We start from the raw sequence: 27,999 nt of genomic DNA, 5'->3' as shown, positions 1-27,999 counted from the left end.
CTCCATTCTTTTTTTTTTTTCAAGTCTTTTTCACTTCCTAACTCTTCCCACCAGGGGAGTGACACAGCTATAGCTGTACGCCTAACGAAGATTGCTTTGGCATCTGTAGGAAGGATCAGTTGGAGTGGAGGAGAGTGGCAGCAGAGTAACGCTTAAGAGGCAAATACAACTGCCCAGGGGAGGATGGATGAGGGCCTGAACTAAGGCCATGGCTTTGTAGTGAAGAGAAGGGGACGATGAGAGGGGAGCCAAAGGGAAGGAGGGGTTTTTGAACCTGGGGGATTGGAAGCAAGATGGTGCCCTTCGAAGAAATCGAGAGGTTGAGAAGAGGGACCAACTTAAGTGGGTAGAAGACAACACCAATTTTGCCCATACTGAGTTTGAGAACACCCATTGGTGTGGAGGCATCCAGTAGGCATTCAAGAACGTTGGACTGCTCAAGGTAGATTTTAGAACTGATCAGGCCACTTTAGGAATGGAACAAAATGAGAAATATCCAAGCAGAATTGTCATCCTTGTGCACCCCAAACCTTGACAATTCCATCCCCTCAACATCTCTTGGACCTTCTTTTTCTACACTCAGCACCGGAGGCCAAGTTCTCATCGCTTTGCTCCTGGATTGTTTCAGTAGCCTCTTAACTGGCCTCTTGCCTCCAATTTCTTTTCCCCAATTTTATGATTTCCTTCCCCAATCCATCCTCTACACAGTTGTGTTGGTGATAATCCTTTTTATTTATTTTTTAAATCCTTATCTTCTATCTTAGTATTAGTTCTAAGGCAGAAGACCAACAAGGCCCAGGCAATTTGTTAAGTGACTTGTCCAGGGTCACACAGCTAGGAAGTATCTGAGGCTACATTTAAATCCAGGACCTTCTGACCACAGGCCTGGCTCTTTTTACACTGAACCACCTACCTGCCCCTAAAGTGACATTCTTTTTTTTTTTCTGTTTTTTTTTTTTTTTAATTCTGGAAAATATTTTTTAATGAGAATCATGGGCAAAAGAGAAATAGAAGACAGAAATTCGTACCTTAGTAATAAACATATCAATATAGTATAATTTGAAATTCTAAGAATTCAGACCATCAGGGGGGATTGTTAGTTCAGCTGAATACAACTCTGCCAGTAACTTCTTTCCTTCTTTCTTCTCTTTCTTTTCTTCCTTCCTTCCTTCCTTTTTCTTCCTTCCTTCCTTCCTTCCTTCCTTCCTTCCTTTCCTTCTTTTATTAAGGTGATATTCTTAAAGCATAGGTCTGAGTGTGTTCAGAAGCTTCTGTACTGCCCCACCACCTTCAGAAAGCACACACTCTTCTCTGATATTTAAAGCTCTCTGTAACGTGACTCTTTGCCTCTTTCCAGGAGGGTTACACATTACTTTGCCTTGTTCACTCTATGCTTCAGCCAAACTCTCCGCTGTACCACATTCATAGCATTCCTTCCCCGGCTCATCTCTTTGCACAAGCAATGCCCCCTGCCTGGACTATCCCCTTTCCTTTTCTCCAAAGCTCAGAACCCCTAGCACCCTTCAAGGCTCAGCTCATTTACCATCTTTTTTTAAATTTTTAATTAAAAAAAAATTTTTTTTAAACCCTTACCTTCCACCTTAGAATCAATGCTGTGTATTGGCTCCAAGGCAGAAGAGTGGTAAGGGTAGGCAATGGGGGTCAAGTGACTTGCCCAGGGTCACACAGCTAGGAAGTGTCTGAGGCCAGATTTGAACCCAGGACCTCCCGTCTCTAGGCCTGGCTCTCAATCCACTGAGCTACCCAGCTGCCCCTTTACCATCTTCTTAAAGGGATCTTTCCTTGCCTTCCCCCGTTTTTAGTGACTCCACATCAATCAGTCACTCAATCCATGAGCATAATTGAGCATTTACTATGTGCCAGACACTGTGCTAACCAAGAAAGGAAAAAGGATACAGCTGGGTGGCTCAGGCTTGGAGGTGGGAGGTCTTGGATTCAAATCTGTCCTCAGGTATGTCCTGGCTACGTGACCCTGGGCAAGTTACTTAATTCCAATTGCCTAGTCGTTGCCACTCTTCTGCTTCGTAACTGACAGCAGGTAAAGGTTATTAAAACAAAAACAAAATCAAAGAAAGGCAAAAGACCACTCTTGTCCTCGAAGGGCTCACAGTCTAATGAAGGTAACATATCAGCAACTCTGTACAATCTATTTTTTTCTTATTAATCAATGCGTTGTGACCCCATTTGGAGTTTCCTGGGCAAAGATGCTGTGATGGTTTGCCATTTTTCCCCCTCCAACAATCAAAAACAATGTAAATTGAAGATAATCTCGGAGGAAAGACATGAGCAGAGTCTTGAAAGAAGCTAAGGAAACCAGGAGGAAAAGGAGAGAATTCTAGGCAGAGAGAAAACCAGTGAAAATGCAGAGTTGGGAGATGGAATATCTTCTGCAAGAAAAAGTAAGGAGTTTGGGGTCACTGGATCTCAGAGCACATAGAAGGGAGTAAGGTGTGAGGAAACGGGAGAGATAGGAAGCAGCCAGGTTATGAAGGGTCTTAAAAACCCAACTAGAGCTTTTAATATTTGATCTGGAGAGTCATTGGGAGTTTCTATTTATTTAATTTTTCATGCAATCTATTAATTTTATTTATTTGAATGGAGATTTGGGGTAGGGTGGAGGTGGAGGCTGGGATGGATAGGAGGGAGAAGAGACTTGGTCAGACATGAGCTTTAGAAGATGTCTTGGCAGCCAAGTACAGGATTTGCACCCAGGACCTCTGTCTCTAGGCATGGCTCTCAATCCACTGAGCTACCCAGATGCCTCCTTACCATCTTCTTAGGATGAACTGGAGTGGGGAGAGGCTTGAGACAAGAGGGTAAACTATTATAAATCCCCAAATCAGAGTATCTTAGATTTAGTGTTGGAAGGGTTCTTAGAAACTATCTAGTTCAACTTCTTCATTTTATTTTTGGAGAAACTGAGGCCCAGAAGAGTTAACTGATTTTCCCAAGAGGGTGCAACGATGATGTATCTGAGGTCAAATTTGAACTCATGTCTTTTTGACTTTAGACTCAGCACTCTATTCGTTGTTCTACCTGGATGTCTCACTTGTTTTTAGAGTTTGTATGTATCCCCCTATTCATTCAAGTCCTCTGTTTGAAAGACAAGAGTGACAGTGGAGAGAGAACAAGCCTTGGAGCTGGGAAGATCTGAGTTCAAGTTCCCTTTCTGCTATAAACTACCTTTGTGACCCTGGGTATACCATTAACTTCTCAGAGCTCTCGATGACTTTCTGACAGTTGTTCTCCAAGTGTTGTCTGGGGTCCCCCAAGATTCTTTCAGGGAGTCTGTGAGGGAAAAATACTTTAATAATTGTGAAAATCCTGTGGGGCAGCTGGGTAGCTCAGTGGATTGAGAGTCAGGCCTAGAGACAGGAGGTCCTGGGTTCAAATCTGGCCTCAGACACTTCCCAGCTGTGTGACCCTGGGCAAGTCACTTGACCCCCATTGCCCACCCTTACCACTCTTACACCAAGGAGCCAATACACAGAAGTTAAGGGTTTAAAAAAAATAATTGTGAAAAGCTGCCTATTGCTAGGTCCTAGCTGATGGAAGCGACTTGTCTTTACCCACAATCGACTTCTGACTCTACTAGCAAGTTCTGAGGTACCCAATAGCTAACCAGGTCAGCCATGTTTAGGTTTGCCATTTCCTTCTCCAGCTCATTTAGGTTACATTCCTAACCTGCCTTTAGGATCAGGAATGCAAGAGTAGCAAAATCTATCTAATCTAAGACTTTACCAATGAAGGGGTCCTTGGGGTTGATAAGGAGGGAACAGCGGTCCAGACTCCCCCTGATTGGCTGTCCCATAGATTTTCCTCTCACCTGGTCTCTGGGAATCTGCCCAGGAAAAATAATCAGATCTAAGGAGGTCTGAGCTCTTTCTCTGTCTGGGAACTTGTATCCCTCTGGAGGAATGTAGGAAGCTTCTTGTGCTATTGTGGAAGGAGCATTCATTCTGAAGCCAAGAGGACCTGGGTTCGATTCCTGCCTCGGATCAAGTCTCTGGGTCTCAGTTTCTTCCTCTGGGAGATGAGGGGGTTGGAGTGGGTGGCCTCTGGGGTTCCTTCCAGCTCAGATTTGTGGCACAGTGCCTAGTTCATTGGAATTACTTATTGATTATTTGATTATTGGTTGTACTTCGGTCTCGTACGACTCTTAATGACTGGGGACCATAGCACACCAATGCTGTGCATGGAGGCTTTCTTAGCAACGATACTGGAGGGGTTTGCCATTTCTTTTTCTGGTGGATTAAAGCAAACAGAGATTGAATGATTTGTCCAGGGTCTCACAGCTAGAAAGTGTCTGAGGCTGGATTTGAACTCGGGTCTTCCTGATTCCAGGTCCAGAGCTCTGTGCACTATGGTACCTCTAGACCAGTGATTCCCAAAGTGGGTGCCACCGCCCCCTGGTGGGTGCTGCAGTGATCCAGCAGAGCAGTGATAGCCACAGGTGCATTTATCTTTCCTATTAATTGCTATTAAAATAAAAAAATTAATGTCCAGGGGGCTAAGTAATATTTTTTCTGGAAAGGGGGCGAAAGTTTGGGAACCGCTGCTCTAGATGATCGATTGACTGGGGTGAAATGGTGTGCAGAGGGCAGAAAGGCTGTGAATGTAAATCTACCCCCTCCTAGGCTGGGCAGGTGGTGCATGGGCTGGAGTGTCAGAAGTACTAAAGATGCTAGACTCATACTTCCCTTCTTCAGGTCCTCTGATGGCTCCCAAACTTCTCCACCTCTTCGCAGCCTCCCAGCCTCCCCAGCCCTCCTCAGCCTCCACCCCGGGAGCAGGTTGCTTTTGACCGGGCCTAGCAGAGACTGCCCACGTTGACCGAAGGGAAGAACGTTTGACTGATCCTCAGCCCTCCCACAAGAGGAAGGAAGGGGAAGAAAGTGCACTTCTGTGACTGGGTTGCTTACTTGTCCAGAGGCCTCATTACTGGTGGGATTTCAGGCAGTGCCATTTGGGAGAGAGGTCTTAGGACACTGGGTGTCCTCCCCTGGGGCCCCACGAGCACTCCCTGCCCCAGAGAGATCCTCTCTTCTAGTCTCTAGACTTAGCCCGGCTCTGCCCTCCCCCCAGCCTTGGGGTCTGTGGTATTTGGAAACCAAAGTCCTAGAACCAGAATTGGAAGCCTCACTTGCCCAAGACCGGAAACCACTGTCAGCACTTCTTCTTCTGGGAGGTGGAGGAGGGTGGAGAGGGAAGAGGATGCACTGAGGACTTGAGGGGCCGCCATCCCAGATTCTGACAGACTGGCATCAACACCTTCTTCTCAACTCTACTCAAAGGTGAGACGTTCCCCACCGTCTGCCCCAGAGCTCCAGGGGTCCCATCTCTGGAAACCAGGTTACTATCCTTCATAGAAAGCCAGCTCCTGGTCTACGGCCAAAGAGGGCTTTGCTCCGGGCCGAGTCTCCTCGTTTTCATTGGGAGAGCTGATCGTGACTTTCCCTTCTCTCCCAGGAGCCAGGAGGATGAAGGCTGCCTCCACCTGCCTCTTCCTCATCGTTCTCGGGCACCTGGTTCCAGGGCAGGCTCAGTGTCCCCTAGACGAGCTTCTAAACAAGAAGATTGAGGAGCAGGCTGGCTCCTATGGTACCATAGCCCCTGGGCATGGTAGACTCCAACCCTGACCCTTATCCCAAACCCAAACCTGATTCTCCTTTTGACCCAATCCTGGCCCCTCATCCCAAATCCAATCCCAAACTAACCTGAACTAGACTCTAATGCTCTAGCTGACGCTGGTTCTAGAGCTCATTGGAGTTGGTTCCAATGGAAATAGGAGGGGACCCAGCAGTGGGGACATGGGAAAGTCTGGGAGCCTGCTGGCTGGCACCAAGGGAGAAACTTCCTGGTCTAGGGGGAAAAGACCAGACAGGAATCTTATAGCCTTTCTCTTCTTTATAATGGTTCAGTTCTGACTGCCCTTGAGAAGCTTCAACTATTCTGCTCCAGCGTTACCTCTCGGGGTGCTCTAGCCACCTGCCCCTCTGGTAAGTGTGGACTCCTGGTGTTCTACCCCAACCTCCCCTCCTCTGGGGCTCTTGTGTCAAGGCTCCAACTTCTCTCTGCACCTAAGACTCCAGTGTCCAAGCTTCGGGTTCCCTTTCCCTTCCTTCTCCCCCTAGAACCACAGTATCCAAACTTGCCTCCCTTTCCTTTCCCCCTCCCCACCCAGGACTCCAGGGTCCAAGCCCCAGGCTCTTTTTCCCTTCCTTCACCATCCAGGACCCTAGAGTCCAGACCTTAACCCCCCTTCTCCTTAGGGTTCACTGTCACAAGCTGTTCCTGCGGCTCAGCATGTGGCTCTTGGGATGTCCGCGAGGCCACCACTTGTCACTGCCAATGTGCTGGAATGGACTGGACTAGTGCCCGCTGCTGCAAGTTTATGAGCAAGGGCTGAGCTAAGACAGAGACTTCCCTTGCCTTTTCCCCACCAAAACCTTCTTGAGTCTGGTCTGGTCCCTGGGGACAAAGCTCTCTAGCTCTAAAAATACATAAATACATAAATAAATAAATGTGGCATGTGGCCAGAGTGTCCTGAGTGGTTTTTTTCTGGGGTAGGATGGGGCCTGAGCCCCTAGGTAGAGCCTGAACCTGGATACCTGGGTCTTTGGGGAATGACCATGGCAGTGTTTCAGGAATCCTCATTTTCTGCCCGTCTGCCAATTCCACAGGGAAGAGTCTCTAGTTGGGGTGATGGAGTCCAAGGGAGGTGGGAGTGGAGAATTGTCTACATACTCACAAGGAGGAAATATGTGGAGTCTGAGTCCAGCTCAGGATTATGTGGAAGACCTCTATTCCCCTTGGTCCCCACCAGGCGACTTGGCCATCATCAAAATGATGCTTCTGCTACTTTGTCTTCCCTTTACTTACTGTCCAGCTGGGAAGTTCATATGTAAGTTGGCCAACTTTTTGATACCAGACTGGGGGATGAATTCCTGGGTCCTGTGCAGAGGGATGGACATCCAGATCTTATGTGGGAGCATAGGCTAGAACCCTAGGTAGAAGTCTGTGCCTTGGGAAAAGTCCGTGCTTTGGCCTGGGTGAAGTTCTATGCCCTGGGTGTACCTTCCCTGCCTCTAGGTGATAGCCACAGTTACCCTAATTCAGTCTCCCTACTGTCACCCATACAGATGCCTGAGGGGCAAAGCGATAAGATAGAGTACAGTCAAAGACACACACTATTTGCCAATACAACAAATATATTGGTGCATATTACATATGAATCATATATATATATATATCTATATATATATATCCATAGTTACCTACACAGAAACCAGAAACTTGCTTAATGTATAGAGAATTTTGTATCTTGGACTTCATCCCCCAGAAGTCCTTCAGTATTCCCCCAAATTCCTTTTAATCTCTCCACCATGCTGTGTGGTCACATTTTGTATGTAGTTGTGGGGAACTCCACCTCTCTCTTTTCCCACAATCACAGCTTGGTTAGCTAGCTTTTTTTTTTTTACTTTAGTTGTTATTAATAAACTTTATATAAAGTATAATACTTAGTTATTGTATATTAATTGTAATCCTTACATTAAACATGCTTCATAGTCCTACATACTTTCCCAGACTCCTCTCTCCATTCTAGGCTGTCCCTGGTGCTGAAGTCAAGGGGGAAAGAGGATGGAAAGGGAGAATGGATACTTGAAGTTGGGTGCAATCTCTTACCGCAGTAGGTTTGACTTTGCCTCTTTGTATGGCTTCTCCTTTTGTGACCATCAAGGTCAATAAAGACCTAAGAGTTAGTTCCTCAAGTCTCCTCCACTCCATTTCCCCAACCTAAATTGTTGAACACCCCAGTTTGGTGGGGTAGAGATTATATATTCATGAGACAGAGAAGAGAGGGATCAAGGACAGGACAGATGGTGGAGGTGGGGTGTATAAGGGTAGAGTCCTAGGATAGGGACTGAGGGCAGAGGGACCTAGGTCACTGGAACCCAGGCAGGAGTGGGTCAATGAGAATCAGAAGTGCAAGGTCCCAGGAGATAGAAGGGTTGAGTTTATTATAACCAGGGACAAAAGGATCCAAGATTTAGGCTTAAGGACAGAATAGAGAGGGGGAAGCAAAAGAACAAGTTCCTTGAAGATAGAATAAAAGAGAAAAGCAATATGATACTGTGGAGTCAGAAGCCAGGGTCAAATATCAACTCTTCCACATACTAACTGTATGACCTTTGGCAAAAGCCCCTCCATAGCTTTGCCCTCAAATTCTTTCTTAAAATTAGGAGTTTTTTATTCCAAATTGCTTGTTTTCTCAAGGATGGGGAGGGAGGAAGGGGAGAGGAGAGAGAGAATTTGAAACTCAAAATTAGAAAATAATGTTAAATGTTTTTTCCTTCCTTCCTAACATTTTGCATGACTTCATATATTTAATGAGTACTATATTTCTTGCCTTCTCAATGGGAAAGAATTTTGAATTGAACCCTCCTCCCCCCCCCCCCCATATTTAGTAGTTCTGTTGACTAGCTATTTTGTCTTCTGGCAATTTAGAATAAGAATTAGGTTCATCTTGTCAATGGTCATATTCTCCTCTGGAAAGTGCTGTAGGAACTTCAGGGAGCACCTCCATTAGTTCAGCAAGGACTGCCTAAGAGGCTCAGGATCTTATCAAGTTACCTCTTCTTAGAACCAGAGGGCAAAGTAGGAATGGAAAGAATCCCCTGGTTACCTTTTTTTTAAGCCCTTACCTTCTGTCTTAGAATCAATACTGGGTATTGGTTCCAAGGCAGAAGAGTGGTAAGGGCCAGGCAATGAGGGTTAAATAACTTGCCCAGCGTCACATGGCTAGGAAGTGTCTAAGGCTAGATTTGGATCTAGGACCTTCTGTCTCTAGACCTGGCTCTCAATCCACTGAGCCACCTCCCACTGGTTACCTTCTGAAAGAAATATGAGAAGGAAACCTCCTAGGAGTATCATTGCCAAAATCCAGCACTCCCAGGTGTAACACCCATGATCTTAAGTGAGATCAAAGCTGCCTCACAGAATTCCATAGTGCCCCCCAGAACGCCAGGAGAGGGGGCAGTTGGGGCAGTTAGAAACCTGAGTATAAAAGGCCAGATCACCCTACTGGCAAGGACACTTTTGATCACACTCCTTGTGGGTTCAAGGGCTGGGAGGAAGAGTTAGATTACTCTTTGGTTAGCTCATCTCTGATCTCAAGGGCTGAATGTTACTTTACTGTTAAAAAAAAACAGTTACTTTACTGGTTTACTACTGGAAGAATATCTCAATTACAGCATCTTAACTAATCTCTACACAGATCTTCAAGCAAGATTACCTTTCCATCTTAAACCTAGTTACATTAGATCAGGAGAAAGATTACTTAGTGAGTGGGATAGAAGTTAAGTTGTTCAAAACACATTCCCCTTTGGGGAATATGTAGCCAACAGGTTCACTGAAGATTTTAGATAGCTTACCTCCCTTTCATTCCTAAAACCATTTCCCCTCACCCTGTTTTTCTGAAAATAATAAACCCCTTTGCTTGATAAGCTCCTGGGCCTGTGTGAAGTTATACTAGCATATACTTACCAAAGAAAAGATCCATTCCTCTGAACACTGATGCAGTTTCTTCCTGAGAGCAAGTCATCTGTATTTGAAGACAACCTGGAACCTATTCTATCCTAGGGTTAGGGAATATTTTAAGCAGTGAGAGTTGTTAACCTCAGTGGGACTATTCCCTGTCAATTTACCAACTTCACCCTGAATTTACCAAGCTTGAACAGCCTCCATTGCTTGAACTAAAAGGGATTCAGTTAAACACTTATTGTCTTCTGGTCCAAATGCTGGGGGTGGAGGTGGGGAAGGAGAGAGGAAGAATTCTACTCACTCCTACCCCTCCCCCCTGATAGGACAGCCAGCTTCATCCTCTAGCTGGACTCCATTACTAATTATAGCTAATCTGAGTCAATTCAACACAGGTCAAGGAAAATATATTGCAAGCAGCCAGAAAAGGAATAATTAAAATACCATGGAACAACACTCAGAATCACAAAGATTTAGTAGCTACCAAAATAAAGGAACAGAAGACTTGCAATATGATATTCTAGAAGGCAAAGAAATTAGGATTTCAACCAAGGACAACCTACCCAACAAAACTGAATATAATTTGACAAGGTAAAAAATGGATATTTAATTTAATTTAGAGGACCAGAAATGAGTAGAAAATGTGACTTTCAAACACAAAAATCAAGAGAAGTATAAAAAGATAAACATGAGCGAGGAATTATAAAGGATTAAACAATGTTAAACTGTTCACATTCCTATATGCAAATATGATACATATAATCCCATATAATTATATCATCATTAGAATAATTAGAGAGAATTGACTTAGACAGATGGCATGGGTGTGAGTCTGTTATGTTGGGATAATCCCAAAAGAAGTGTGGAAGAATGAGGAAGAGGGATGTAATGGGAGGAAGGGGAAGGGAGAAGAATGGGTAAAGGTATCTCACATAAAAGAGAGATGCAAAGAATATGCACAATGGAGGGGTGAATGGTAATAGTGCATGGGCAGCACTTGAACTTCATTCTCATATGAACTGGTTCTAGGAAGGAAGAATTTAAATATACACTCACAACTAGATTCAGAAATTCACCTTAAATGATAGAAAAGCAGGAGAGGAAGGGATGAGGAGAAAGGGGTGAAATAAGAGGAAGAGTATGTTAAGGGAGGCAGTGGTCAGAAGCAAACTTTTGAGGAGACAAGGTAAGAAAGAGAAGGATGAGTATAAGAGAATAGAGTGGAAGAAAATACATTTAGTAATTATAAAAAAATACTCATCCACAAAGTTGAAGAAGATAGAAGACTAGATAAGAAAATAGAATCCAACAATATATAATTTACAAGAGTCACACTTGAAACAAAAAGATACACATAGAGTTAAAATAAAGTACTAGAGCAATCTATTATACTTCAACTGAACTAAAAAAGACAGGGCTAGTAATCATGATCTCAGACAAAGCAAAAGCAAAAATTAAAAGGGATAATCAGGGATACTACATTTTACCAAAAGGTACCACAGACAATTAATTAATATCAATACTGAACATATATGAACAAAATGGTACAGCATTCAAATTCTTGAAGGAAAACTTAATTGAATTACAGAAGGATACTGGACAGAAAAACTATACCAGGAAGAGACCCTCAATTTACCCTTTCCAGACCTAGATAAATCTAATCTTAAATTAAATAAGAAAGAAGTTAAGAAGATGAATAGAATTTTAGAAATGATATGATAGACTTCTGGAGCATATTGAATGGAAATAGAAATAGAAATAAGTATACCAATTTTCCACCTATGTCTGGTGCTTTCACAAAAATTAAGCATATATTAGGACATAAAAATCTCACAAACAAATGCAAAAAAGCAGAAATATTAAACGTACTTTTGGAGGAACCATAATGCTCCTCTGTCCCTCCTGGCATCTGTGGTGGTTGTTTAAATCATAGCGACTAGATATGCTCTCCTAGGTGATTGTGTAGGGATCTCAAGGCCTTGCTAGCCACTTCTGCTTTGTGTTCCTTTCCCTGTGCATGAGTGACCAAACACTGATTCTGAGTTGGTCATTTCCCACCTAAAAAATAACTTCATGGAATGTTGAGTTTGTCAGTCCTAGCTAAACTGATGTAGGTACTCCCTAAATTTCCTACAGTATTTCCCAGAGGAGAATATGACCCCTGATAGGATGAGCCTAAATTCTATCCTAAGCTGCCAGAAGACAAAATCCCCATTCACCAGAACCACTAAATGTCTCATGGGCTTTAAGAAAAATATTTTCAGTTCCAAATTCTTCCCCTCTTTCCCACTGAGAGGGCAAGAAATGCAATACTCATACATATGAAGTCAAAGAAAACATAGTTCCATATTAGTCATGTTGCAAAAAAAATCAAGAAAAATAAAGAGGAAAAAATGGACTTCTATCTGCACTTTGAGTCCCATCAGATCTCTGTCTGAAGGTGGATAGTATATTTCATCATGAGTCCTTTAGAACTGTCAGAGATCATTGTACTGATCAGAGTTCCTAAGGCTTTCATGGTTGATTTTCATGAAAATGTTGCTGCTACTATATAAATTGTTTTCCTGGCTTTGTTCTTCATTTTCATCAGATCGTATAAGACTTCCCAGGTTTTTCTGAAGCTGTTCCCATTATATCCTTTCTTACAGTAAAATAGTATTCCATTACAATGATATACCATAATTTGTTCAGCTATTCCCCATTTTATGGGCATCCCCTCAGTTTCTACTTCTTTGTTATCATCAAAAGAACTTCTATAAATATTTTTGTATGTATAAGTTCTTTTCATTTTTAAGAATAATCTCTTTGGGGTATAGACTTAATAGTAGTATTGCAGTTTCAAAGGGTGTGTGCACAATTTTATAGTCTGTTGGGCATAGTTCCAAATCAATTTCCAGAATGGTTGGATTAGTTCACTGCTCTACCACTAGTGTATTAGTGTACCTTTTTTCCCACATCCCCTCCAGCAATTGTCATTTTCCTTTTCTGTCAGCATATCTAGAAATGTTGATGATTTATGTAGGTTTCTTTTATATCCTGCAACTGTTAAATTTGTTAATTGTTTCATCTAGTTTTTAGTTGACTCCTCAGGGTTCTCTAAGCATACCATGATATCATCTCTGAAAAATGACAGTTGGGTTTCCTTGTTGTCTAATATTATTCTTCAATTTTTTTCTTGTTAATATCATTATAGCTAGAATTTCTAGCACAATATAAACCATAATAAAATAAAAACTACAATTATAAAAAGCCTTTGAAGTATAAAATAAAAATTAATCAGAAATTAAATAATCTAATACTAAAGGATAAGTGAGTCAAAGAACAAAATTACAGAAACAATGAATAAATTTCAGTAAAGATAATGGCAACAATGAGACAATATACTAAAATTTATGGGATGTAGTCAAGGCAGTCCTTAGGGGAAATTTTATCTCTCTAGCCACATCAATAAAAGAGAGAAAAAGCAGATAAACAAATTGGACATGCAACTAAAAAGCCAAACCACTTCTGGTGGGCCATGTATGTTTTGGTTCAGCACTAAAGGACTTGAGGTTTTGGGATGGTGAAACAACTCCTTTATGGACAACTGAGCCAGGAAGAGCTGCTCCTCAGTAGATGTTAAAGGAACAGATAAATTTTTGCTTTTTCCTTTCTCTCTCCTGAAAGCAGGACTTGGAAATCTCTGTCTCTAAACTATGCTTGAGGAAGAGTGGTGGGGCATCATGAATAACTCTATTACAATTCTCTTGGTTCATATGCCACTTGTCTCTTATTTTCTTCTCAACATGGGTCCAAAGAATTTACTAACTCCAAATATAATATATATATAAAAACTCTTACCTTCTGTCTTAGAATCAAAATTATATATTGACTCCAAGGCATAATAATGATGATGATGATGATGATGATAAAAGCTAGGCAATGGGGGTTAAATGACTTGGCCAGTGTCATATAGCTAGGAAGTATCTGAGGTCAAATTTGAACCCAGGACCTTTCATCTCTTGATTCACTGAACCATCTGGTTGCCCCTATTCATGCCCTCCTTAAAATATATATGGTTCCCAGAATTAAACCCAATTCCCCAGATGATGTCTGTGCATAGCAGAGGACAAAAGGACTGTCATTTCATTTCTTTTTTTAAACCCTTACTTTCTATCTTAGAATTAATACTGTGTATTGGTTCCAAGGCAGAAGAATGGTAAACACTAGGCAATGGAGGCAAAGTGACTTGCCCAGGGTCATATAGCTAGGAAGTGGCTGAGGTCAGATTTGAATCCAGGACCTTCTCTCTCTATGCCTGGCTCTTAGCTGCCCCCCTAATATGATTTAAATGTACTTTACTGCTCTTCAATTTTTTAAATCCTCAACAGAACTGAAAGGGATAGTTAAGTAGAGAGGAGGGGAATCAGGTACTTACCAGAACCCTCACTGGCCCTGGTCCCTTTCCCTCTTCTTTCTGGGCAGCTCACAAGATATCTCTATTCTGGGATCACTTTGGGTTAGAAATCGCTTTCTTTGTTTACGATGATCATCTTTAGTTAGCTAAGGAATATTATCTCAGAGCAACCCCACTGGATTTGTGAGTTAGTCCCCCTTGGTATAGACATTCATACTCTGCCACCCTCCACTTTCTTCCTCATGCCAGGTGCTGGATGCGTCCTCAGTATTTTTTTCCTCCTCACTCTTCCTCCCACCCATTGGCCATCACCACAAACAAGATTGACCTCACAATCAGGATTAGGAGATGCTAATTTCTTTATATAACTGTGGGAATAAATAGCATGAAGGTAAAGAACAGAAGAACACTGGATTAGGGAGTAGTCTGTGGGCATTCCTGGGCAGTGAGGGACTCTGCTAAGTGCAGCAGAGAACTCTCTCCCAGAAAGAAGAGCAGTCATTTCTTTTTCTATCCAGAGTCCCAATGAAAACTCAGTTTCCAATTAGCCCAACATGAACCTCATTTTTTTTAAACCTTTACCTTCTGTCTTAGAAATGATATTGGTTTCAAGGCAGAAGAGCTGCAAGGGCTAGGCAATGGGGGTTAAGTGACTTGCCCAGGATCACTCAGCTAGGAAGTATCTGAGGCCAGATTTGAACCTAGGACCTCCCATCTCTAGGCTGGTCACGGCATTGACTAGAGATCTTAAATTTTACCCTTGTTTTCCTTTCTGTACAATAATTATAGACTTATAAATTGTTCTTTTGGTTTGATGAGTCAATAAACAGTTATTAACATGTATCATTGATCAAGCCCTAATTCCATATTATCGATAGCTGGACTAGAGTTATCGTTTAGTGTCTTCATCCCCAATAGTATCCCCATCAGCACACATGTTCAAGCAGTTGTTTTTCTTCTGTGTGATAAAGTTATTAAGCACCTGCTATGTACTAGGAACTGTGCTAAATTTGGGAGATGCAAAGAAAAGTAAAAAACCAACCCCCACCCCCAACGCAAACCAAAAGACCAGCCCCTGCTCTCAAGGAGCCTGCAGTCTAATAATTGGTAGACAACAATGTACAAACAAGATATAACCAGGTGAATTGGAGATAATCGACAGAAGGAGAGCATTAAGTACGAAAGGAGATGGGGAAAGGCTTCTTGTAGAAGATTTTAGCCAGGACTTGAAAGAATCCGGGGAAGCCTGGAGGCAAGAATGAAGAGGGAGAGCATTCCGGGCATGGAGGGGATTGGGGCAGTGGGAAGGGCAGTCAGTGCAATTTCCTGCAACTGGGAGATGGAAACCAGAGTCTCTGGATCACAGAGTCAGAGAAGGGGAGAAGGTGTTAGAAGGTGTTAGAAAGGTAGGAAGAGTTCAGTTTGTAAAGGCTTCAAAAGCCAGAGGACTTTTATATTTGTTCTGGAGATGATAGAGAGACCATGGAGTTAAAGCAGATTAATTGGTCAGACCTGGTGCATTAGAAAGATCACTTTGCAGCTGAATGGAGGATGGGTTGGAGTTGAGAGGGCCTTAAGTCAGGGACACCAACCAGCAGGCTACTATAATAATTCTGGTGTTAGGTGATGAGAATCTAATTTCTTTTTTTTATTATTTAAAAAAATTTTTTTTAAAAAACCCTTACCTTCCATCTTGGAGTGAATACTGAGTATTGGCTCCAAGGCAGAAGAATAGTAAGGGTGGGCAATGGGGGTCAAGTGACTTGCCCAGGGTCACACAGCTGGGAAGTGTCTGAGGTCAGATTTGAACCCAGGACCTCCCGTCTCTAGGCCTGGCTCTCAATCCACTGAGCTACCCAACTGCCCCTGAGAATCTAATTTCAAAGGTATAATGTTGGTGGGGTAGGGGAATGGATTAGATGATTCAGATAGGGCCAGTAACAAAAGATTAAACTGTTTCAGGAAGGCCAACAGAACTGGTGTCAGTGGGTTGACAGACTCAGTCCAGGTAAAGCCTGCCCCGAGTTAACAAACACAGACCAGTATATATCAGGGATGGATGTTTATTAGCAAGGGAAGATAAAAAGAGAAGTTTGGATAATCCTAATCTCTAATGCCAACTACCTAAACCCCCAGATCTAAATATCTCTTCATAGAGATTTCCTCAGAGTGATTTTCCTATTCTACTCCTCTCCTCTTTATCTAAAAATCTCAATTCCTGTTATTGGCTAAACTAACACTAAACCCCTCTTTGCTGATTTTAAGGAAAGAGTCTGTATAAACCTGATAGGGCCCAAATAAGGTCCAAGATCCAAAAGGATCTAAGCCTGTTCTCACAATCAGACGCCAGATGTCTCAGGATCACCAGAAACTCAGAAGATAACAAACAGCCAGCAGGGAAGCAGGATAACAGAGCAGCAGGTAGGATGGGAAAGATAAGGTAGAAACAACCACAGGAAAAATAGCCAGTTTCTTCCAGGTCACAACCAGAAAAAAAGGACCCAGCTCCAGCTCCAACTGTCTTAGAAACAGCTCTGCTCTCCCCTGCTTCCAGAATCTTGTACTTTGCTGCCCATGCCTCTGCTCTCTGCAAACTTACACACTTTTCCTCCTTAACTTAACTTTTCCTTATAACAAAGGAGAGAAGGGGGAAGATTTTGGGAAATGTTAGGAAGATAAAATCATCCGGCCTTGGCAACAGATTTGGGAGAAGAAATAAGTATGAAGAGTCAAAGATGATTCCTGGTTTGTAAGCCAAGATACCTGAGAGCATAGTGGTATCCTTCACAGTAGGAGCAAAGTTAGGAATGGGAGAAGGTTTGGGGCAAAAGATATTCTTAGGTTTAGGATATTGTTGAGTTTAAGATGTCTATCATTCCAGATGTACACTAGAATGTCAAAGATGGCAGTATGAAGGTCATCAGAGCTGGAAAAGTAGAGATGAGAATCATCAGCATATTCAATGATAATTGAATCCATGGGAGGTGATGAAATCACCAGAAGTATGGAGTAGGTAAAATAGTTCAGGATAGAGCCCTGTGGGACATTCACTATTAATGGGTGTGACTTGGATGAAGACCCAGTAAAGGAGACTGAGAAGAAAGAGTCAGATAGGTAGGAGGAGAACCAGAAAAGACTAGTGTCACAAAAACCTAGAAATATAGAAGTATCAACGAGAAGAAGGTTGTCGATATTGTTATTGGCTAAACTAACACTAAACTCCCCTTTGCTGATTTTAAGGAAAGAGTCTGTGTAAGCCTGATAGGGCCCAAATAAGGTCCAAGATCCAAAAGGATCTAGACCTGGTCTCACAATCAGATGCCAGATGTCTCAGGATCACCAGGAACTCAGCAGATATTAACTAGCCAGCAGAGAGGTCCAGAAGGATGAAGATTGAGAAAGGTCATTCTATCTGGCCATTAAGAGATAATTAGTAACTTGAGAGAAAGCAGAATAATAAGGTCAGAAGCAGACTGTACAGAATTTTGAAGAGAATGAGTGGAAACATCGATTATAGATGGCCTTTTCCTGGGCTTTAGCAACAAAGGGGAGGACATATGGGATGATACTTATAGGATGGAGCAAGGAAAGGTTTTTTTGAGGCAGGAGGAGAGACATGGACATGTTTGTAGGCAGTAGAGAAGCGGCCAGGAGAGGAGGAGAGATCAAAGGTAAGTGAAAGAGTGGGGATGATGTAGGGGGCAATCAATTGGAGAAGATTAGATGGAATAAGATTACTTGTGTATGTAGAGGTGTTGCCTTGGCAAGGAGAAGGTCCACTGAATTATGTGAGACAAGGGTAAAGGAAGAGATGGTAGCTGAAGGCATCTGGGTGATATGAAATGAAGAGGAGCTCTTAGCAAATAACCTCAATTTTTCCAGCAAAATGTGAGGAGAGGTTCTCAGCTGAGAGAGCTGGGGGAAGGAGAGCTATCGGAGATTTATGGAATGACAAAAACACTTGTAAGATCTACTGTGGTGAGTGGGAGAGTGCAATCATTTAGGGAAGTGCAAAAGGATTGCTCCATCCATCCTCTGACACCATCTCCTATGAGGGTGTGGGTGGGGAGAGGTGGAGAGTGAGTTGGAGAGAAGGGGGAGATCAGCTGATGCCAGGACCATGGAGGGGACAGAAGATATTTACGTAAATCAAGATCTGCCCTCCAAGCCAAGGACGAAGAAGAAGGAGGCCAGAGCAGGTAGCACCAATGGGTGAAATTAGGGGTGGCAGGGTGGTGGGAAGACTGGAAGAAGATTCCTTGGAAAATGTGACTCTGAAAGGAGAGGGAAAGGGGAAACTGAGGAACAGAAGGTTTGGCCTTTACTGTACTTGAGGGTGAATATCTCTGTCTCTTCCTTTTCCATATACTCCCATTGGCTACATGCAGGTACTCAGAGATCTTCCCTTTAGTCTTTTCTAATCTAAAGCTCTGGTTCATTTCTTCTGGGAATCTGGGAGTAAGGAAGTAGTGATGGGAAGTATTGTCCTGGGCTTCATCTTGACCCACAGAAGGAGGGTTGGTGAGGTGATGGGAACCTGACTCCACTGTTTTATTTTTTAATTTTAGCTTTTTAGTTAGTTAATTATGTAAGTTTAAGCCCTTACTTTCTCTCTTAGTGACAACTTTAAGGCAGAAGGGCAAAGGGTTAAGTGACTTGTCCAGGGTTACATAGCTGGGGAGTGTCTGAAGCCAGATTTGAATCTAGCTCCTCTTGATTCCAGGCCAAGGCATCTATCCACTGTGCTACCCAGAGACCCCTGACATGTAACTTTTAGAATTGTCCCACTTTGGCTTTCCTTTTGTTCTCTTCTCTGCATTTAAAAATACTTCAATGACTCACTTTTTCTTTTTGATGACTCCGTTGCTAGTCCCTGTTCTCCTATCTTCAGTTAAAAAAAAAAAAAAGAAAAGGAAAATCAAATCTGTGTTACAAATATGTATAACTGAGCAAACCTAATTCACGTGTTGGTCGTGTCTGGAAAATAGATGTCTTTCTGTGTCCTGAGTCCATCACGCGTGTGAGACAGCATGCTTCATTAACAGTGCTTCAGATCTTGGTGAGATGCCCAGGTTCTTCAAGGGGATGACAAGTGGGCCTGGAGCACTGTACGCTGAGCCATCGCTAGTCATCCTGTCCCGACTTTGTGTCTTGCTGCTGAACTTGGATGATTCTGGAAGAGAGAGTGAGGCTGATGACTTGGTGCAACTCTGCTTCACTTAAATCCAGTTTATGGTGGAGTCAAAAGAGATCATCCAGTGACGTCATGTTGGTCTTCTTCAAGTACGAAGGACAACAAACATGGAGCTGAGAAACAGGATGCCTTGATTCTTGGAACCTCTAAGGCCCTTGTCTGGTTCCTCCAGGTGCCCAGAGATTTACAGATGAGGATCAGCCTGACTATGAGAACATCTCAATACCCTCAAGGAGCAAGGATGATGCTCTGGAGCATCAATCAGTGCCCATCCAGTGGGGTAAGGACTGTTCTTCACCCTTCATCTTACTTATCCCACACAGGGGAGGGAGGAAGAGCTCCCACTGGGCTGCTGGGCAGAGGGGTGGGTGAAGTAAAAAAATGCCATCTGGCATGGGTGAAAGGAGGAGGGGACAGCTCCCTCAAGTCCCTCTGCCTTTCTAGTAACAAACTCTGAGGGTGGGGGAGAGGGAGGTCCCGTGCCACAGAGAATGCTCTGTGTGCCATCTTTGGCACCCGTGCCATAGGTTTGTCACCACTGCTCTCTGCTATCTAGTTACCCTGACTGGCTCTTACATAAGGAGAGAATCTGGAAGTAGTTGTGATACAGGGGAAAGTGCCATTTAGACCTGAAGTCAGGAGAGACCTGGGTTTGAATACAACTTCTAACACAAGCTGTGTGATCATGGGTCATTCACTTAACCTCTCTGTGTCTCAGACTTTTTCAGTTAAGTGAGGAAAGTAACACCTGAACTACTTTCTTTATAGGATTGAGGTAAAGAAAACACTTTAAACATTAAAGTATAATAGAAACATAAATTGCAATTGCAGAGGATTGGAATCTCGGAGTCTCAGAGTGGGAAGGGACCTTCTAGTCCAACTTATAGGTGAAAAGGAAATCCTTAACAAGGTTTCAGGCAAGAGATCATTGAACCTTGGCTTCGAAACCTCAAGTGAAGGCTCCTCCTGCCTCCTCACTTCCTATTACTTTCCATCCAGTCTAGCACTTAGTATTAGGGTGTTTTCTTGATTCCAAGCTTGAACTCACCTTCAGCAATTTTAATCCCTTGTTTCTAGCTTTTCCTTCTGTGGCAAAGCAGAACACATCTTATCCTTTGTGAGACAGCCCATCAAACCTTTGTATGTAGCTACCATGGCCTCCAACATCCTCTCTGCTCCTATGCTAGACAGGCTCTTTTTCATGAAATGATGGAGAGGTCTGGGGAAAGAGCTATGGGGAAACTGAGGAGGGAGGGATCCCTTTCCACTGGGGTTGGGAGAATGAAGGGGAGGCTTCCAGGAAGAGATGACTCCTGAATTGAAGATGTACAGGCTGGAGAATGGGCAAGAATTCAATAAATAAGGGGGCAGCTGGGTGGCTCAGTGGATTGAGAGCCAGGCCTAAAGTCGGGGGTGGGGGGGTCCTAGGTTCAAATTTGGCCTCAGACATTTCCTAGTTGTGTGACCTTGGGCAAGTCACTTGACACCCATTGCCTAGCCCTTACCACTCTTCTGCTTTGGAACCAATACAGAGTATTGATTCCAAAATGGAAGGTAAGTGTTTAAAAAAAAAAAAGACGAATTCAATAGATAAGAGGGAGAGGAAGGTCATTCTGGGGCAGATACTAGTGTGGGCAAAGGCAAGTAGATAATATGGATGTCTGGTCATGAGATGGTGAGTAACCCAGTTTGTTGGAGTATAGAGTCCATGGATAGACCCATTATGCAAGTCATTTATTCGTTCAATGAATACTTATTAAGTGTGCAGAAGGAAGGAAGAAAGGAAGGAAGGGAGAGAGGGAGAGAGGAAGCAAGAGAGAGAGGGAGAGAAGGATGGAGGGAGGAAGGGGGAGAGGAAGGAAGGAGGCAAGGAAGAAGGGAGGGAGGAAGAAAGAGTGAAGAGGAAAGAAGGAAGAAGGGAAGGATGGGAGAGAAGGAGGAAGGGAGAGATGGAGGGAGGAAGAAAGGAGGGAAAGAAAAGAGAGAGGAACAGAAAGAGAGAAGGAAGGAACAAAAGAAGCAAGGAGAGGAGGGAAAGAGGGAGGAAGGAAAGTAGGAAAGGAAGGAAAGGAAGGAAGGAGGAAGGAAGAAAGGGAACTCAGTAGGTAAGTTGAGGGAGAACATATCAGCTGCTCCATTGCTACCTCTGGCTTTACAAACGACTCTGTTGCAAGTGAGTGTCAAAAGCTCCTAGGAGCCAGAAAGGAAGTCAGAAGGTCATCTCTGTCATTTTATCATCCTGGGCCCTGAGGTTTAGAGAAGTGATTTGCCCAAGATCACCCAGAAGTCAGCTGTCTCCAAAGGCCGCCCTCTGGCTGCCGTTGTAGATGAAGGGACGTTAGTCACAGTGTTACTGGCAAAGGTGGTGGGTCCGAGGAATCACACCCCTGGGTCTCTCTCATCCTCAGCCCCGAGCAAACCACCAGGAGCCTCCTCCACGCAGAAATCGATCCCGTGTCTTTACCTCCTCCTGGGACTGAGCTTCCTGCTGGGCATTATTCTCTTGTCCCTGGTCCTGGTGAAAAGTGAGTGTGAGGTGGGAGTGGGGGGTGGGGGGTGGGTGGCAAATAGGGAGGCAGAGAGGGGAGGAGGGCTGGGAGCCCACGCTCCCGCACCTGCCTGGGCACCTGAGCTGGAACCTTCTGGTTCCTGTTTCCCCACCAGCCAACTCATCCCACCCTTATGTGATCCCATCTCACATCTTCTCCCAGACAGGCAGAGCCTCTGCCCATCTCCTCTCCCCCTCTCTGATTCTTGTCTTGCCTTTTCTTTCTTTCTCTTTCTCTAGCCTGCTCACCCTCTATTTCTTTTTCTCTCTCTGTCTCTGGGCTTTGATGTTTCTTTGCCCATCTCTCCCATAGCTCACTCCCCTCCTCTTAGTCCTTCATCTCTTCCGTGGGGCAGCTCTGGGCCCAGCCCCAGGCTTACCTCTCCTCCCTTTTGTCCGTAGGCTCTGAGTTTTCCCAGAACCTAAACGGTTTTATGAGCGAGCTGTGGAATGGTGAGACGGGGGAATGGGAATGGGGGCTGTTGTAAGGCTAGGAGCGGGACAAGGGAGTTGGGGGGGGGAGTCAGCCTTGAGTAGGGAGCAGGTGAGATCTAATGTCGGGGAAACTGGGAAAGAATGGGGAGGGATTGGTGCAACATCTCCCCCTTTCCCTCTTAGCATTTCTTTTTCTAAAAAAATTTCCCTTCTTTCTCCCACTCTCCCTCTCTCTCCTTCTTTCTGTCTCTCTGTCTCTGTCTGTCTGTCTCTCTCCTTCTCTCCCTCCCTCCTCCTCCTTCTCTCTTCTGTCTCTCTCTTCCCTTCTCTCTGTCTCTGTCCCTCTCGCTCTCTCCTTCCCTCTATCTCTCCCTCTCTCTGTCTCTCCCCTTCACTCCTTCCCTTCTTCTCCTTCTCTTTCTTCCCTCTTTCTATTTTTTCCTCTCATTGTTTCATCTTCTTATTATCCATCATAGCTAACCACTAGCTTAGCAGCTAGTTGGCACATAGGACAGAATGCCAATTCCGGAGTCAGGAAGACTCATATTTCTGAGTTCAAATCTGACCTCAGACACTTATAAGCTATTTGAGTCTGGGGAAGTCACTTCACCCTGTTGGGGAAGTCATATCATCCTGTTGGCCTCAGTTTCCTCATCTGTCAAGTGATCTGAAGAAGGAAATGGCAAAACATTGCAATATCTTTGCCAAGAAAATTCCAAACGGGCTCATGAAGAGTTCGACAAGACTGAACAACATTTATAGAGAACATGATGGTTTGTGAAATATTTTACAGTTTCTCATTTGATCTCTATGCTTTCCACATTTCTTTATCTTTGTATATGTTCCTTTCCATCAGTGAGAATTTCCATTTCCATTTCCATAATTTCCATCAGCTAGTAAGCCTCTTGTGGGTAGGGATTTTGGTCTTTTCTTGCCTCTTTGGCCAGCACAGCGCCTATCACTTAGTGAAATGAATGAGTAAATGACCGAATGTCTTCTGGGTCTCTCAGTTTCTAGCACCCTCCACAAGGAGCAGGAGAACATAAAGCAACTGGAGACTGAGATCATTACAATAAATAAAAAAAGTAGTTCCTATGAAAAGGTGGTGAGCCGACTTAGATCAGGTACTTCTTATCCCTCAGCACCCAGTGGTGGGTTAGGGTAGGGTGGGGCTCCCCACTTCTGATGAAGGGGGAAATAAAGGGCTCCAGAGTTTAGGGGGAGAGAAAGGTCTTGACTAAAGTAATGAGTCTCTGGAGAAGACGTCTCTGTGAGAGGTATATCTCTGGAGTTGGTGGTATCTCTGGGAGGGGTAACTTTGGAAGAGATATCTCTGAGTTCTCTATATCTGATTCTCGAATCTTCTCCCCTCCTTCATCTCTTCCTTTTCCGCAGACCTGACCAGAAATACTGATTCCTTGAATCTTTTGAAGACTCAAGTGGAAAAACTGGAGAAGGCTCCAAAGCCAGGTTAAGTGTATAGAAATCCCCCTTTGGGTGGATAGGTAGAGGAGGCAACTCTAGAGGGTGTATATTGGGGAGCCTGTCTGAGTTTGTGTCTCCCTCCCTCCTAGGACCTTCCAGTGCTACTTCAACCGGATAATGGAGACAAGGCTGCCATATGGGAAACGGGGCTTGCCCTAGAAGTTGGGGTGGGGGTTCAGATCCCTCTGGTCTCAAGTTTCCCTCTTGTGATATGGGTGTGTTTGTGTACTTGTGATTAGTATGTAATATGCTTTAAGGTACTCAAAGGAAAAGAAAAATTAAACTTTGGACATCATTCTCCAGTTCATGTCTAGTATACAGTTTTATCGGGTTTGTCCACGTGTGGCTTTTTGTATTTGAAGATTTACAAGTAGGGATGAGTGTGTGTAGAACAGGATAGAGGCCACCTTCAGGAGTAAGATGGTGCTGGCTAGTCCCAGAATTTTCTCTGTATACTAATGAACTTGTCTATTATCTGGGTACTAGAGGAAGAAAAAACAGTTGAGTACCAAGGCTTAGGCGCCTCTTGAGGAGCTCACTGGGGACTCAGGGTTCTAGTGGCTTCACTCATGTTCTTTTATTTCCTTTAATTTTTTTAAAATTTCTTTCTTTTGTTTTTATATCATCTTCACTTCCCAATAATGCAGTGGTTCCCAAACGTTTATGGCCTCCCACCTCCTTTCCAGAAAAAATATTACTTAGCCCCCTGGAAATTAATTTTTAAAAAATTTTAATAGCAATTAATAGGAAAGATAAATGCACCTGTGGCCATCACCACTCCCCTGGATCACTGCAGCACCCACCAGGGGGTGGTAGCAACCACTTTGGGAATCACTGCAATAATGTCTCCCCAATGCCCAAGCTTGGTTTAGATGTCTATGTCGTCTTCAACTACATTTGAAAATGTCAAATCATTCTCATACAATACCTTTGATTTCATTGGCAGAGGGAACGTGTTGGTGAAGACATTTCTTCTGTAGTGCAAATGGATAACACACACATTATAGATTATAGGCCATTTACTAAATGAATGGATAGTGTAGAAGGCAATGGAGAGGTCCGCAGTAGGTGTGAACAGCGCGTAATGTATAGCCAGGGAGGAACTCTGAAGGTTTTAATTCATTTAAACTCATGAAGGTTTAAATGAAATCATTGAGAAGATGGGCTGGTCCTATGACAAGGGCAGGGGAGGACAGATGGACAGTCACAGAGTTCAACAGGTACCTTTGTGAGGTCATGAGGAAGTCAAGGAAGACCTCCAGAATATTAGGTGAACCTGTGGAAGGGGGAGAAGGGAACAAGCATTTAATAGACACCTACTATGTTCCAGGCATGGTGCTAGACGCTTTACTCTGTGAGGCAGGTGTCTCACCATTTTATAGTTGGTGAAACTGAGGCAGACAGAAGTTTAAGAGAATTGCCCACAGATACATAGCTACTAAAATCAGTGATTAGACTTAAACTCAGGTCTTGATTCCAGGTTCCACAGGCTCTTCACTTCACCAACTAACTAGCTACCTTAACCAAACCATTAATCAAACTGTTACCTAAACTCTGAGTCAATTATGACTAAGTCGATTATGTGGAATTTTGTCTATTACCTGAGAAATGCCATCAGATGACAGTGCATGGACAGAACATGAGTTCAAATCCTACCTCATATGTTTATCATCTTAGAGAGAGAGGTCTAAAAATGGGCCAAATTTCCTAATGGCTTTGGAAATTTCACATAAACCATTTTGTAGTTACAACTGAGATTATTAATAATAATAGCTAGATTTTATTTATTTATTTTGAAAAATCCTTTCCTTCTGTCTTAGAATCAGTACTGTGAATTGGTTCCAAGGCAGAAGGGTGGTAAGGGCTAGGCAATGGGAGTTAAGTGACTTGTCCAAAATCACCCAGCTAGAAGTGTCTGAGATCAGATTTGAACCCAGGACCTCTTGTCTCTAGGCCTGGCTCTCCATCTACTGAGCCACTCAGCTGTCCCCAATAGCTAGCATTTATATCATGCTTTAAGATTTGCAAAGTACTTTACCTATATTATCTCACTTGATCCTCACAATAGCCATGGGAACTAGGTGCTATTATTATTCTCATTTTATTTGAGACTATAACAATTGAAATTAATATTCAATGCCTCCAAAGTATGATATTTATAAGGATTTTTATTTAAAGCCCTGGGGAAGAATCCTAACTCACCCTTGACCACAGCGTCTCCTCCCAAAAAGCCCTGACACCACGCCCACTATGACCATATCAAAACCCACAACCAATAGGAAAAGCTTTAAGGAATTATGGGTATGGTGAAAAGGACTTTGGGTAATGTAGTTTTAACTCACAACCAATAGGAAAAGGCATAAGGAATTATGGGTATGGAGAAAGGGAATCTGGGTAATGTAGTTTTAAAGGGGGTACAAGGTATTTTCAACTTTACAAGACAGACTCAATGTTAAGACACTTCCTCAGGCTCATCCTAGCAAATAAGTGTCTATGTTCTAGGCCACCTCATGCTATTCCCAGGAATAGACAAAATTCCACAGTCAAGAGTTTAGGTAATAATTTAGTTTATCCAACAGAATACTACTCAGTGTTGGAGGCAGTGGCCCAGTGGATAGAGTGCTAGGCCTGGAATCAGGAAGACATGAGTTCAAATCCAGTCTCAAGACATTAAGACATTTACTAGCTATGTGTCTCAGGACAAATTACTTAATCTCTGCCTCAGTTTCCTCAATTTTAAAATGTAGATAATAAAAATACCTAACTCACAGGTTGTGAGATAATAGTTGTATTCTAGTCAAATAATATGATATAGATAGAAATAATATAAGAATATAATGAGGATGAGATAATATTTGTAAAGGGTTTAGCACAGTGCCTGGCATATAGTTCCGTTCCCACATTTGACACATTCTTGGAGAATCATTTTCCTAAAACCATTTAATCAAAACCCTTCCAATCCAAAACTATTTCCTAAACCCATTCAATCAAAATAATAATAATACTAATAAAACAATTTCAAATTTAACCACTCCCTGGAAGTATTCAAAGGTGAACTTAAGGGGATAGTGAAGTGGCTCTGTGGATTGAGACTCAAACCCAGAGATTGGAGGTCCTGGTTTCAAATGTGAACTTAGACACTTCTTAGCGGTGTGATCCTGGGCAAGTCACTTAACCTTAGTTACTTAGTCCTTACTGCCCTTTTGTCTTTGAATCTATACTCAGAATTGATTCTAAAATAGAAGGTGAGAATTTTAGGGGGTGATAAAAATGGTGAACTAGAGAGATACTCCTATTAATTGGAATAATCAAAGAAGTCTTCCTTCTCTTAGTCAGATCTTTATTCTAATCTGGTCAAGGGATGGGGAAAGAGGCGTTTAAGAGGGCTAATTAAAGGTTCCTTGCTTAATTTTATCAAGAGGGAGGCTCTCTCTACTTTTTACAAGATTTCCTCAAAGACAATTGTGGTTAGACCTTTGGTAAGAGAGGAAAAGGTCAGCTAGATGGCACAGTGAACAGAGCACCAGGCTTGGAGTTAGGAAGACTCATCTTCCTGAGTTCAAATATGGTCTCAGACACATACTAGCTGTGTGACCCTGGGCAAGTTGCTTACCACTGTTTGCCTCAGTTTCTTTATCTTTCAAATGAGCTGAAGAAGGAAATGGTGAACTATTCCAGTATCTTTGCCAAGAAAACTCTAAATGGAAAGAATGCTATCCATATCAAGAGAAAGAACTGTGGGAGTAGAAACGCGGAAGAAAAACACATGATTGAAAACTTGTTTATTTGGATATATGACTTGGGGTTTTGCTTTTGAAAGATTACTGTTACAAAAAAATGAATATGGAAATAGATATCAAGTGATAAGACATGTATAATCCAGTGGAATTGCTTATCGGCTCCAAGAGAGGGGAGTGAAGAGGGGAGGGAGAGAGCATGAATCATGTAACCATGGAAAAGTACTTAAAAAGAAAGAAAGAAAGGAAGGAAGGAAGGAAGGAAGGAAGGAAGGAAGGAAGAAAAAAGAAATCTCCAAATGAGATCATGAAAAGTCTGACATGACTGAACAAGAGGAAATTGAGAGTTAATGAAGACTGATGAGATTTTTTGCTTAGATCAGTCCAAATTAATCCAGCAGGCAGTCAACCAGCATTTTTAAGCATCTATGTGCCAGACACTGTTCTAAGCACTGGGGAGACAGAGAAAAGCAAAAGACAGTCTGTGCTTTCCAAGAGCTCACAGTCTAATGGGGGAGACAACATGCGAACAGCCATGTACAATGAAGATAAAACAGCATAAACTGGAGATAATCCACAGAGGAAAGGCAACAACATGAAGGAGAATGAGGAAAGATTTCCTGTAGAAAGCAGGATTTTATTT

At 43.0% G+C, this 27,999-nt stretch overlaps 1 protein-coding gene across 1 annotated transcript; it reads left to right on the top strand.

The window, feature by feature from the left end:
- The first annotated feature begins 5,147 nt into the window (after positions 1-5,147).
- On the top strand, positions 5,148-6,556 carry RETN (resistin). Its single transcript, XM_044658704.1, has 4 exons — positions 5,148-5,315; positions 5,491-5,622; positions 5,943-6,020; positions 6,294-6,556. The coding sequence occupies exons 2-4, from the start codon at positions 5,502-5,504 to the stop codon at positions 6,428-6,430; spliced, it is 336 nt and encodes a 111-aa protein (XP_044514639.1). The 5' UTR covers positions 5,148-5,315; positions 5,491-5,501; the 3' UTR covers positions 6,431-6,556.
- Positions 6,557-27,999: the final 21,443 nt, after the last annotated feature.

The sequence above is a fragment of the Gracilinanus agilis genome, chromosome 1 (assembly GCF_016433145.1).
Source record: "Gracilinanus agilis isolate LMUSP501 chromosome 1, AgileGrace, whole genome shotgun sequence".
Taxonomy (NCBI): domain Eukaryota; kingdom Metazoa; phylum Chordata; class Mammalia; order Didelphimorphia; family Didelphidae; genus Gracilinanus; species Gracilinanus agilis.
Note: the sequence above shows the minus strand (reverse complement) of the source record. Positions and strands in the feature narration are given on the sequence as shown.

Bases quoted from the DNA above. Each gene is read 5' to 3' on its own strand.
- RETN (XM_044658704.1), top strand. From the start codon at position 5,502: ATGAAGGCTGCCTCCACCTGCCTCTTCCTCATCGTTCTCGGGCACCTG. The intron at 5,623-5,942 runs GTACCATAGCCC...ATAATGGTTCAG, and splicing joins GGAGCAGGCTGGCTCCTATG to TTCTGACTGCCCTTGAGAAG. The intron at 6,021-6,293 runs GTAAGTGTGGAC...CCTTCTCCTTAG, and splicing joins TCTAGCCACCTGCCCCTCTG to GGTTCACTGTCACAAGCTGT.